Consider the following 13,998-nt stretch of genomic DNA (forward strand, 5'->3'; position numbering starts at 1 on the left):
TGCCTTTAAAGCCCAATTGTTCCACTTTGTATTCCTCACGGCTTTCAGGCCACTGCGGGCTGTAATCTGACAGCAGATCTATACTGAGGGGCTACTTGTGTTGCGGGGCAGGTGGGCCGTTCTCCCTGCAGTCGACCCACTATGCCTCCATTTGCATACTGGATCAGATTATCATTGCATTATGTATTCCAAGGACGGGGCCTCGGTGTGATGGATGATTGGCGCAGTCTAGTAATCTTTACCAAGGTGCCTTGTCCAACCTTGCATTTGCGCCTTTAAACCGAGCAGCAGTGATCCACCGTCCTGCCGCAGCTGGGCCAGACTTCCAGCCAGGGAGCCGGACTTCCAGCCAGGGAAGCCTTCATGTGCTCTGCGTGTTTGTAGTTATGCTCATGGTTACGCTTTTATTGACATTTTCAAATCATGCATTAAGCAAGTTTTTGGTTGAAATTTAGTTCAAATGTTATTGGATATTTTGGTGCCTGAGTTTTTGTTCGGAAACATAACTATTTTAATAACCTATAGTGGCTACAAACCCAGTACTTGCTGACAGGATGCATTCATTGCTGCTTTGGGTCTCTTCTAGAAAACCATGCTATAAATATACTGTATGATAATACAGGATTTATTGTTTGCGAACTTTACAGTCCGCAAGACCTGAGGCCGAGGAGCGGAGGTCCATTTATGGACTTCCACAGTGTTCAAACATCTCAGTGTCAGGCACGTGGAAAAAAAAAAAAACCTGAGAACTAAATGTGCAGAGCAGACGGAAACCTGGGCTGTGTGTCCTTACGACAAGCATTTTAACATCCGCTCACATCCATGTTTGGACTTGGACTACTAGCATTGTTTAACACGGACACCGACTCACCACAACAGTGTATGAATGAGACCGAATCATAAAAAGCACAACGTGACCCCTTTTACAGTGTTAGTTGTGTCAGACACCAGATGAGGAAAAAGGAAATCTCCAATATGTCAAATTGATATCATTTTTATGTGCATGTATACAAACCACCTGGTGGTGGTTAATCCAAAGAAGCCAGTAATGGAACCAAAGCAGTTTTAAAAAGTCAACATTGATAAATTGCAGCGCCCCCCCCCCCCTCCCCCTCCCCCCAGGAACTTGGCATTAATTTAGTCAAACTAAACTGTATGTTTGGACCATATTTCCGTCGCTTAATGTCTCAACAAAATATATTTTATTATTTTTTAAGAACCTCCTGTCTGCACAGAGCCCTACGTGCTGCTGACAAGAGACAGGATGTAGGATAAGGGAAGCCTAGAATTCCCAAATTATCTTTGCAGGAAGTAAAATGAGCACTAAGAGAAATTATGACTTCCTCCTTGAGGGTATTAATCTGTAGGTCCTCTGTCCCGGTCCCTTAAAAAAAAAAAAAAAATCCTTATTAAAAGCCTTTGTATCCATGCGAGCTTTTGTCCTTTTGCAGGACAAACATGCATAAATGCTTCTATGTCCCTAACTAGAGTAAGACCTTTTTTTTTTCCAAAAACAAAGGTGTTGGAAATTTGTTGGAAAGACTTAAATGTATTTTTTTTCTTGTTGTTTAGTGCATAAAGTTGCTCATAATCAATAGTACTTTTTATTTTTACTACTATGTGTTAGCTCTGTACAAGTGGTGCTGACACTTTTCCTTCATTTCTTAATGCTTTTGTCATTTGTTAGCTATGTTATTTTGTCAGTTGCTTTTAAAAATTTAGATTATGAAATCTCAGAAACTGGCCATTACAGTGGCAGAGCTGAAGGTGACTACTTTGCATGTTTGTTTGTTTGTTGTACAGCGAAAAAAAAAAGTAAACAAAGACAAAGTAAAACAACTTATCCTCAAAGCTGGAACTAGTTTTCAGTTTTTGCTGAAAAATGATCAAACTAGGTTCAAATTATGTTTGTGTTGATTGACTCATTGTTTCAGCTGCACAAATGAAATAAACATGCAACCAAATAAACCCTTAGACTTGATCCTGTCAAAAACTAATTTAATCCAAACAAAAAGTTGATTCATTAACAAGTTTATAAAACAGTGATTTAGTTACATAAATAAATCGATCAGTGTATCAAATCTTAGTTCAAACTTCATGAGCATGATGACAGTTATACAATCATTTACCTAATAAATAAAAGGGAGCTAAGAAAAGCCCTCTAAGAGATGACACTGGAAACTGGACAAAATGAGCTTTTAAAGCACAAAATACAGTTCAGCTACAAATTAAAATACACTGAAACTCTGGCGCGCGTGTGTGTGTGTGTTTAAAAACGGTTTGGTAGTTAGAACTCTCATTTGGTTATTTTAAAGCATTAAGACAAGGCGAGAAAGAAGGCTGTTCCTGTGAGGAATCCTAACCAGAAAGTAAAACAGCTGAAGAGGAGAAGACGTAAAAAGTTACGACACAAGTTAAAAAAAACAAGCAGAACAGTCAAAACGTACAGAACAGACCTTTGACTTTATGAATCCTGTATTTTCCAGCTACGTTCTTGGAAACAATTAATAAAAAAAAAAAAACAACAACTAAAAAAAAACTAAATAAGACAATTTGGAAATAATTATAATTGAAATATGGATGTGTTGCTACGTTTAATAGTCATCAGATTTAGGACTTAAAGAAAAAAAGGCCCAAACAGGCAAGAAATTGGGCCAATATTCCACGTGTCAGTAATCTCTACATATTTTAACCAAGTGGATCAATAATACACGAAGAAGCTATTTAGTTTGTTACAAGCAAATTTCCATAGTGACTCGTTTTCAGAATAATGTATATTATACTAGTATAATTACTGACTGACTTTTATGTTGCAGCTGGTTATGATGAAGCTTGTTCTAAATACAAATGTTTGTACTTTGAGATTATTTTTAATGTAACTAAGTACAGCTCTCAAATGTAGTCGAGTGAAAAGTGCACTATTTGCCTCTGACGCGTAGTGGAGCAAAATGAAAATACTCTATTACAAGAAAAAAAGTACAATATTTGAGTTAATTTAAATACTTTCCAACAAATGCACATAATTTCCCTGAATCCAATCCAAAACTTAAAGCCACATCAAATAATTGAAACTAGGTTTAGTTTACAGGAAGTGAGCAAGAAAACACAGGACTCTTACAATGAAGCGTCACCAAACCTTTTGTCCTGCACAAAGTCGAGACGTCGGAAGAGGTGTAAACCGGCGTTGTGCTCTGACTGACCCACCGCAGGTGACGCTTCACCACGTCACTGCTTTTCCTCCACAGCCGTCCTTCTCTGACTTCTACGATCCTCCGTACACGTCGGCGTCCAGGAGACGACACACTTTGCACGTCAACATCCCGTCTTCTGCAGTTCATCACATTTCTACAGAGCTAAAACAGTCAGCTTGACCGTCACACTGACCCCTGATGCAATGCAAGGCGAGCGTTTTCCTTCTGATATGTTTTTAATTTTGTTTCGAAAACCAAAAGTACTGCAGATTCAAGTATTGTGCCTTACATAGAATATTCTTTCATAAATTAGTTAACATATACACTTTCTTCAATATTCAGACATATACTTTCATATATACAAGACAATAAAATGCTTTTGTTCACTTTTTTCGTTTGCTTTTTAAAGAGAAATCCCTGAGAATGGATGTTGACAGTTGCCATGTTTCCCCAAGAGCAAGCACTGTGACAGTTGTGTGAAATAAGCAGACTGAACACTTGAGACAACACTGCGAAGCCCAAACAATTCGCCCAAAGACGGCAAAAACAAATCTCGATGCAGTAAATGAATTGTGATTGTGGATCAATGGTTTTTCCTTTCTCTCTCTGCTAAGCAGGTGGGTGAGGACTGGGTGGGGACAGGGGGAGTAAAGCTGGATCCTTTTAAAGAGGTACTTTTGTTACGTCAGATGGAGGTTCTGCATTTGGTTTAAAGCCGTTCGTCTTTTCTTTGAGGCTGTGAACATTTAAGCTGAGTGAAGTAGGAGGAATGCAAGTTGGACATTGTGCCTCTGAATAACACAGTATTTACTCAGTGTACTCTCTCGTTCATCCGTATAAAGGGTCACACACAAACTTCCTCCGATTGACAGTTTTCTCCCTCTGCAAACTTTTTTTTTTTTTCCTTTTAATTTAAATTTCAAACTTGTCATTCTATGGAGAAAATGAACCAAAAATGCAACAAAGGTTCCACGTCTGACTAGAACCATGGGCCTCGCGGTTCCGTAGTACGTACTGTAACTATTCCACTCATCAGTGCACCGCTTCAGTTTAGCTCATTAGACTTGGCCGTCACAGACTGTGGGAGTAAGAGTTGCTTGAATGATGTTTCAGGTTGATTTTCACTACAAGTTAGAAAGGAGAGAAAAAGGAGACTCAAGTAAAATAAAGGGCTTTTTTTTTTTCTCCCCCTCTCTCTCAACCAAATCTCTCTCGAACAAGCATCATGAGTTTCTTCTTGCCCTTGTATATCTGTTTCAGGTTGTCTATAAACTGCGTGAACTGGATGTGTCCGTCGTGCGCCATGAGAAATGTCTCTCTGGCTTTGCTGAGGAACTCTATGAACTCGCTGTAGTGGCGCGGGCTGATGTGAGTCAGTCGAGAGTGTGTCGTGTTGATATAGGCCCCGATTGTGGCGTCCAGTAGCTGCCTGAGCGGAGCCTTGTCCAGAGACATCAGCTTCCCAGAGTTCCTGCGATTGTGCAGTGCCACCATGCCCGGCGTCGTCAGCGTGCATCGCCGTAAAATGTCCGATAAGACCGTGGCACACTTCACGCTCTTCACCACCAGGGGGATGACTGCTGCCAGTTCGTTTTTCCCCAGCGAGTGACTGAGCGCGCACGCCCAAAGCACGTCGTTGATGGCCGGATGAGTATCTTGGTTGTAGCTGAGGTTCAGGTGAGTCATGGCTAACGTTGCTAGCTTGTACGCCCTCATGGGATAACCCCGGTGCTCCATGTAGCGTGCAATTGTAAACAGCTGTGTGTAGTTCATTCCTGTGGCAGCTGCCTCCAGTACAATCTGATAGGCTGTCTCAAAGGCAATGTGGTCCTTCTCGCAGAGCGTCAGAGCAGACAGGGCACAGTTTTGGGGGTCCTTCATAGCGCACTGCAGGGCCAGGGTGCGGGCAGAGTTGGCCAGGTTCTCCTGCTGATGGCAGTCCAAATGCAGACGGACAATGGTGCTGTTGGACATGACCGTGCTCGCTACGACACTGGTGGCTTCGGTGGGGGTGAAGAGGGTGAACCAGCTCTGCATGATGCTGTCCAGTGCAAATACACCTAGACCGAAAGGAAAGAACACGTTAAGTGTTAAGTTCATCGTGGTGTCCCTCAGGGTTCAGTGTTGGTTTTCTTACTTTTTCCAAATGGGTAGAGTTTATTTTCATGGTCAACAAATCACCAAACTGAGGACGCCAAAACCAAAGGCAGGAGAGTCTGTCAGCTTTTTCAATTTTCAATTTGTTGATTAAGAAATTGCCAAAAGTGTAAACCAGAAATTCAGCAAAAAGGTTAATGTATATGATGTACATAAAGCGTTTAAATAAAGGTTTGAACACAAATTTCAGTAGTAATACCAGCCAAACCAAACATTGGGAATATTAAGACATTCAAATGTAGCACATCCTATGGTTTGATCTGCTACCGAAAATAGTCCTTAATAAATGGACGTTGTCCTCCTGACATTTAAGTTTAAAAACTCCTAAGAACCCTTGAATAAATTCAGTCATATTCACAATACGCTTAGATTAGGACCCTACTTTTCACCCCCAAAATAAATCAATAGCTTCAGAACTCCAACAAGGTTTAAAGGAGGCATTTTCGCATCCAATTGGATCTTCAGTTTCTAATTCTCTGACATTATTTGAACTGGCCCCGCTCTACATCACCGACTGGCACCTTCTCAATGCATCCATTCATACCCTGCTCACAGAAACAGGGACTCCTTGTCGCTCCCCTACATTCACAACAAATCATCTTGGAGGGTTTTCCTCTCTGGATCCTGCTTCCTGTCCACTTCAGGGAAATCAGCCACTGGGTTTCGCTAGTGAAGTTCAGACATAAGGTCCACTTAATCAGCCCACAGCCCACAGTCTTCTGTAATTGCTACCCTGCCCCGCATTCCTTCCATCCTGCTGAGAGGCTTTTGAAATCCACGTCTAAGCTCTTGAAAAGTCTGACCTGGTGTTCTCACATCTTGAAGTGTACACGGGCTTGGAAACACATTTCTCAGCTCTTTGTAATTAACTGTTTGCAGAAACGGCTCTCAGCCCCGACGTTTCTATTCTGTTGTTTTAATCATTTTCTGTGTTACTGACAATTCTGACTTTCAAAACCACATGGTATATGATTAACTCTACATATGGCAAAGGTTAGCGTCATGCACTGAGGCTCAGTACTGTAAAGATTTAGGAGCAGAGATGCTACCGTAGGCAGAGGTTTGTCATTAGCTTACTACTAAACCAGCTTATAATGACTTTGACTTCTTAAATGCCTTGGTCATGTAATCTGTCCTATACTGACAATACACATGAAAATAAAGGTTAGAATCTAAAAACTCAAACTTTTAAATTAAGGCAAACTTGTCTTTTCGGCAGTTGGCATCCAAAAAATGGTTATGTTGGATCCAGGTTTACTGTAATTAAACAATGAGATTATTTTCTCGTGTGCACATCACGTGCTGAGAATAGGGACGGTTTTGGAGACTTTGGGGCTCTAGCATCAGTGTTCCAGCAATTAGGTGCATATTTAAAACCCTTTTGCATTGTTGTAGATTGAAACAAGTCGGCTGGAGACGGCTTTAAGGCTACTCATGGAGTTAATGGTAAAGCAGCAGCACCAGCTTTCATGTCAGCCTACAGAAGTGATGACTCTTAGCTGGAGTGTGTGTGAAATCAATTGTTTCAGAAATAGCTTTTTTTAGTTTTAAATCAATCGTTGACCATTTAAAAAATGACTCACCAACTTCTGTCGCACAAGTGACGAGCCATCGCACCATCTCCCTCCTCCGCCAGTTCAAGGTGGACAGAGTCATTCTCATCACCTGTAAGAAACACAAGGATCAGCTCCATGCTAGGACGTGTATTTACTCGTGTCTCTGCGGGTTGTTGTGTCGTGTACCTGAAGGCCCAGCTCCAGGGAGACTTTGAGCAGCGTGATGTCTGGCAGGCTGTCCATGAGAGTGGCGATCTTGAAGGCATCCTGGGCCAGTTTGAAGATGTGGGATGAGGAGTGGATGTTCTTCTGGATGTACTCTAACACTGTTTGGAGCCTGTGTGCGTCACCTGAACAACAAACCAAAACTGAGGTCAGAAGTCATTCCCACCTTTCGCCACAGTCACCGTGACGTTCAAATGTACGGAAAAAGTCAGAACGTATTCAGCTGCTTTTCAGCAGCACTGTTATGATGCATCTCCCTGTTTCTCTTCTAAGATACATTTCATCACAATGATGCTCAGCAAAAACCAAATCCATGAATATTCTGTGGGAGAACATGCCTGCAGGTCCAAACCTATAACAATCTTTCTGTGGAGACACCGCTATGCTGCCCTCAAGTATATGCACTTTATATTTTTGCTTCTCAAATATCATAACGTAGAGGTTTAAAGTTGCATAAAATAGAAATATTGTAAAAATGTACAGTTACTTTCCATCACTAAAATATAGGTCAATATCCAGTTTTAAGAAAAAAAAATCCGAAATGTGCAGTGGTCCAAACTGTTAGTGCAAAACGTTTCTTCGTGGATGTGTCCCCACCTTTAGCAGCAGTGAGCATGGTGGATGCCAGTTCACACTGTTGGGTCTCTATGTGACTGAGCGTGAACCAGCGAGGGTAGCGGTTGGGTACCACTGACACCATATGGTGAGGCCGGGACAGGTGGCCGGAGGCGGACGTGGACTCGAGCACCGGCAACCTGAGCACAGAGAAGAGCTTTATTACAGACAAACGGGAAGACAGGAACTGACCCATCCACCCTCGGAACATTGCATGAAGTTATTAGAGCACAATGTTCCTTTTATAGAGCCAGTCGATACTTTCGCTCCACAGCCAAACTCAGGTGGATCTGTGCCGCAGGCCACGAACACACAGAAACTAAGGATGAGGGTTTATAAATAACACTGCTCCCCCAAACCCCCTCTTAGATCCTGTTATAGCTGCAGTGGTACCATGAGTGTAATATTCCTCCTCAGTAATTCAGAAAGATTCCAAATTTACATATCACATAAATCAAAGAGGTTTAATTTGGGCGAGAGCATATAAAGTTGTGTTACCACCCATGGCGGTCAGGGTGGAAACCAACAGCATGTATTTATTATTCACACATTTTATAAAACGGTTTCAGCCGCGTTGAATTATTCAGTGAATATTCCAGCAAAATAAGCTTTTGTTTTACGCAGTGGCCCAGATAGATCCTAAGTCTGCTTCTCTCTCTCCGTGTTGGTATGAATTGCACACAAAGCAAGTGAGAAAGGTGCCAGGTTTTGTCCCATTACCGATCTCTAGGTAGGTGAACTTTAAAATATCTTTTAATCATCCGTCCCCATCCACAATCACCTTTGCTGTTTTCAGTTACAGTGCTTTTTATTAGATTCGGATTTTTCATCTGCAAAATAATCAGCAGAAATCAGATTTTATTTATTAGGTTTTTCTTAGGGCTCAAACTCTGCATCAGATTAAGTCTTATCACCTACAGTAAGTTAAACAATGTGAGCGTGAAACTCACTTTGCACCTTATTGGTACAGGTGTAAACGCTCACCACCACGCGCTAGTTAAGTTAGCGTAGCATGAGTAACATTAAAAAGAAATCACTACTACTCACCTCATGGCCCTCAGAGCAATTTTGTACGCCAGTTCAGCGTCGTGAGGTAGCAGCGAGGTGAAGAGATACTTGGCAAAAGTGTGCATGGGGACGCTTTCTCTGTACAGCAACTCCCCCAGACCGCTGTAAGGACCAGCTGCAAGAAATGAGACCACACAAATGTCAGCTGTGAATCAGAATGAGGAGCCTTGGATTCGCCATCTACCAAAACTGTGCAGAGACTTCAGACGACGTGTTAGATCACATGTGCTTCCAGGACGTTCTGAGAAGGGAAATTGAACTAGTGACCTTAGTTTTAGGGTTGGCAGCTTCTGAGAAATCACCATTGATCTGCCCTTAATTTCTCTTTTTATAGTTCCAATTTTTAAGCATTTTTCAAACGTGACAACTAAGTTTTTCTTTGCCAAACATGAAATCTACAAATGTTGGTAAGAGAAAAGAAAATGCTTCAATACAAAATTGTGGGCTGTTTATAGAGAAAGCAATTTTCTTAATAATACTAAGGATGATGGAAATAACCGGTAGTTTTAACCCTACATTTCTTGAGATTTGCGCTGTTGGCCGGGAACCAAACTTTATTCCATTTAATATTAGACAAGAAGAAGAAAAGCAGCAAATCCTCAGGTTGGAGAACAATAAATATAAGGATTCTTTACAGATCTTACCCTCTAGCAGGAAAACCGCTTGTTTCTGGAAGATCTTCACCAATGACTGGTCTAAATTGACTTCTAGCAGCTTGGCCAGTAGCTGCTCTTCGTTGCGACACACTTTCTCCTGGGCGTAAAGGCCGTCGGGCATCACCCTCTGCTGCCCCAAACCCATCAGAGCGGTCTCCACAGCCAGCGACACAAACGACTCCCCTTCCTCCAGAAAACGTTGCGCCGGGAAAACGGGATGCTCCATCCTCCTGGACGAACACAGGGAGCCTGGGGGGGTGAAGCAGAGAGGGAAACGGGGTGAGATGATTCAGGACTGGATTCAGATTCAATAAACGGCTCTGGGAGCCCATGCTGAGAGATGACTCGGGAGGAAAATGTTCACTTTAGGCTGCGGATTCAGCAGAGTATTGATAAATCTATTGATCTATTTGTTCAGTCTGTAGTTCCTTTTTCACAGTGTGTATTCTCCTGAGGCTGCTAATTGTGTGTTTTTAATGGCTTAATGATGTCGTGGTGGACCTCACAGTTCATCCCAGGAGTGTTAACGGTCCCTGATGAACACACACACACGCACACACACGCGCGTGCGAGCGACTTAATTGAAAACTTTCTCAACTTTTTCCATCAGTTCACCTGCTTTAACAAACTAACAGAGCGGCAACGACGAGCGTCTGTTCTGGGTGCAGCATGTTGAAATTCGTCTGAGCTGCCTGCATAATTAATGTGTTTTAATTGGAGTGGTTTTCCTGCTGCATTTCTAATTCATGAGCTGTTATTGGAGGATGACTGGAAGCCAATCAGCACGTCTGTCACCACTGCTGATTGCAACCTGATGGCCTGTAGCTCTGACGGGAAGATGCAATCACTGCAGTGTGTGTGTGTGTGTGTGTGTGGCATCTGCAGTGGTGGAAAGTGAAGTACTTCAGTAATTCCATTTTCTGCTGCTTGATACACATTTGTCTGACGTCATAGATGCATGTAAATTAAGATTTCACACAACAGAGCTGCACTGTAATGTTTCAGACAAGTAAAACTAATTTCTCAAGCTACAGCCACAACACGGCTGTATCCATGACACACTTACCCCGGAGAACAGGTCAATTTAAAGATTTTGCTGTGCTGGGTCTATAAAAGCTTTTACTGAGTGAGAGAACTTCATTTTGATGTTTGACAGCTTGAATTCTCTGTGTAAGAAGTGTGCTGTCCCAATAAACCTTGAGTAAGTAAAGGGGGTCTCTAGTGCTTCTTCTACAGTTTGCGTATCCGTGTGTACCTGAAGCTCCGTCCTCGCTGCCCTGTCCCGTCTCCATCAGGGTGCTGAACAGTGTGCCTATGGGGTCCAGAGGGTGTCCCACCCAGCCCTCCAGATTGGTGATAGATGTTACTCCTTTATGGAGCAGCTCTACAGTGAAACACAAAAACTGTTAAAGTGAAACTGAAACACTGAGATTAGATAAAGCATCATTAAAAACTGAAAATTTGTACTTTAATTTCCTGCCCTGTGATGTAGCACAGTATCACAAATATGCATTAAAACAGATGAGATTCAATCCGATGAACCCCAGAAGAGCAGAGCTCACGTTTCTACGCTGAATTAAAGGCCGACCTTTTTTGTGATTGCGGAAGAGCTCCAACTGTTTCTGCTGTTGCCTCCTCAGTGTGTTGACGATGGCGATGGCCAACCTGAGCGCCTCCTTGGGGTAACCATGTGATCGCAGGGCGTCCACTCTGGCACACGCTGTAGGGACGTGCTCTGAAGAGACAAAGGAATAAAAATGAACCCTTCCGTCTCTCTGTGTTGGTGTCATTTGCCTGCCCTCTGAGCGCGCGCATCCCTGCTCTCTTACCGTGCCACAGGGGCCACCCTCGGGCGTCGAAGAGGGAGCTGTCGAGGTTGTCATGGTAACAGTAGTTGGCGTAGTGATCCTCGGTGATTATGTGCTGCAGGTGGGGGTCCTGCCAGTGCAGGTCACAGGCCTCGATCGCTCGCGTGAACACGGTCCGGTAAGTCCGAGCAAGTGAATCTGACAACGAGCAGGGAGGTTTTTCAGACCATGAAAAGGTTGAGACGTGAGAATAATACACACGAACATAACTCAGTCATATCAATACGCTCAGACACGATGGACGTTGTTTTCAGTGGGGCTTACGTTTTGATACGATGCAATTTACTTATTTTATTTACTTGCATCCCCCAAAGCATTATGGGAAATGCAGTTTCTGAATAATAATAATAAAAAAAGACTATATTCAAACTTTTTTATATTAATATTTTTGACCTAGAAGGCTCAGATCCTCATTAAAGTGGACGATATTACGGTCACGCAGCACAGTGAAGACATTTCTAAGGTAACAGAAGCAAAGGCGCAGTGACTAGTAGCCTGAACATAAAGTCATTGAAAATGATCTCGTCTATCAGCACAAGAGTTTGTATCATTACAACAAAACAAATGATGGATTATTATAGACCACAGCAGCAGTATTAACCATCTTCTCATTTGAAACATTTTTATTACTGCCTGATAGAAACATTTGCTTGTCTGTATTTTCCCTGATTTAGTGGAAGCACATGTAGGAATAAAGGACACAGAAAGCTGCAGGATCTCAACTGTGCTATTAGGCTCATTCCATTAACTGCACTAAAAAAGGTAATAAGGCTTGAAGGCACTGAGACTGAAGGAAGCAGACTTGATTAAAAAGGGGGGCTGAAAGAAGACAACCAGCAGCAGACGCAGTAATAAAGATTTGGAGATAAATAAATGAAAGCAGGTGATGTCTGAGCTTCAGCTAGACGCGTCATCTCACCTGGGTTGCCTGGGGGGCCCTGGGGCAGAGCGTTGGTCAAGTTGGTCAGCTCGCTGCCATGGTTACCATCCTCCAAGGGGCAGACGTCCATGCTGCTCCACCTGCGAAGCTGTCGGAGCCAGAAAGCTTTCTGCTCAGGTTTACAGTGGGGGTTCAGAACGATGCACATCCACAGGGCCCCTGCACACGGACAGACATACAGACGTTAAACATTTCAAGATCAAACACACTCTGCGCAGTGATCCCACATCAACAACAACAAAAAAAAAACTCATTTCAAAATATTACTTTAATTTCACAAGCACACGTACAAATCCCAGAACTAATTCTTTCGTCATCTCTCAACTGGCAGACGGTTCAATGACATGAATATAAAAGCTGTGGCCTTAATGTAATGTGGAATTAAAAGACTGTATTAGCCCAAAGTTACTGTAAACATGTACAATCAAAAAATCACACTTTATTTTTTTATTAGATTTTTAATAAACAAATATGTACATTCTAATTACTGATTGATGTTCTAGTTTTTCTACAACATAAAGCTGAGTAATGGTTTAACACAAAAAAACCTATAGTTGACGAGGTTTTGTATGTGGAATAAGTTCACCTTTCTTTTCTTTTCTTGTTTTGGTCCTGGCTGGGAATCGTAGACATTCCCAAAGATGGAAATCTACATAAAAACCTTTTTAACAAGAATTGTTCAGCAATAACTTGTTGCTACAACTAATATTATATAATCATATATAGATTTTTTTCTCAGTGGTTTTACTTTTGCCCATCCAAACCAAGCTGAATTCGGTCTAAAATGTGCCTTTGACTTTAAATAATCAGATAATCTTTTTGTGTAGTCAAAACTGCAACGTGAAGCAAACAAAAAGGAAGCAAATTCCATAAAATGTTTGATTTTTTTTTTTTTTTTTTAAATCTGACGTAAAGTGATTTGACGATTCTTAATTATAAAAAAAAGGAGACAAGTTGCAACCAGGGGACATTTTTACTTTTAAAACATGACTGAAAATGCGGAATAGATTATCATAAATCAATTTTTAATGCTTGACTAATCAGAAACCCACTGATTGTTGCTGGGATTCTCTGTATTGTTTGCTATTAAACATGAATACCAGAGGAACAATGAATATGTTATGGGAGAAATAAACGATGACAGATGACGAAATGAAACTGGAAGGAAAAAAAGGGTATAAAGTGTGTGTGTGTGGGGGGGGGGGGGGGGTTGATGAAAAGCAGCGATAAGGACGAGGAAGTGGATGGGGGAGGGAGAGAAGCTGAGGATTGGGGGATGGGACAGGATGGGTGTCTTTATCCTCCGTCTCTTTGTTAAGGCCACGGCAAGGACGACAACGGGCAGGAGGAGCAGGAGAGAGACGTGAGTGACGAAACACAGAGCAACATTCTGAAGTAAAGCCGACGAAAAAGAACATGGAAAGGATTTGCTTTTTATGTTTGCTGACTAAAGACCTGATTTCTGAATAGACGGAATCAGAGAAATATTCATTTTTCAGAGTAAGAGCTCAGAAATCAGGTTTTTTTTAAAGGGTTTCTTTCATTTCGATTGTGTACATGACTTAAACCTAGTAAGACCTGAAGATTTCAGCAGAAACTTTATTTATGAGGCACCTGTGGAACTAATCTGGACTAGACCTCATTTTAAAACATGTACCTTCAACGCTCAGTAAAGAATCTGAAGTGGAAGCACCACTTCAGATTCTTTACTGAGCGTTGAAG

General features: G+C 41.9%; 1 protein-coding gene across 3 annotated transcripts in view; it reads right to left on the minus strand.

Moving 5' to 3' along the window:
- Positions 1 to 2,511: 2,511 nt before the first annotated feature.
- Positions 2,512 to 13,998, minus strand: part of zswim6 (zinc finger, SWIM-type containing 6) — a 40,207-nt gene continuing 28,720 nt past the window's right edge. For all 3 annotated transcript variants that reach the window (XM_067484196.1, XM_067484195.1, XM_067484197.1), the window contains 10 exons: positions 12,256 to 12,435; positions 11,298 to 11,474; positions 11,057 to 11,203; positions 10,724 to 10,852; positions 9,457 to 9,717; positions 8,792 to 8,927; positions 7,727 to 7,884; positions 7,091 to 7,254; positions 6,932 to 7,013; positions 2,512 to 5,251 (listed from right to left, as the gene is read on the minus strand). In XM_067484196.1, coding sequence (XP_067340297.1) covers positions 4,389 to 5,251; positions 6,932 to 7,013; positions 7,091 to 7,254; positions 7,727 to 7,884; positions 8,792 to 8,927; positions 9,457 to 9,717; positions 10,724 to 10,852; positions 11,057 to 11,203; positions 11,298 to 11,474; positions 12,256 to 12,435 — 2,297 coding nt within the window. In that variant the 3' untranslated portion in view covers positions 2,512 to 4,388. The remainder of the gene's footprint in view (positions 5,252 to 6,931; positions 7,014 to 7,090; positions 7,255 to 7,726; positions 7,885 to 8,791; positions 8,928 to 9,456; positions 9,718 to 10,723; positions 10,853 to 11,056; positions 11,204 to 11,297; positions 11,475 to 12,255; positions 12,436 to 13,998) is intronic.

Source organism: Channa argus, chromosome 18 (assembly GCF_033026475.1).
Source record: "Channa argus isolate prfri chromosome 18, Channa argus male v1.0, whole genome shotgun sequence".
Lineage (NCBI taxonomy): Eukaryota > Metazoa > Chordata > Actinopteri > Anabantiformes > Channidae > Channa > Channa argus.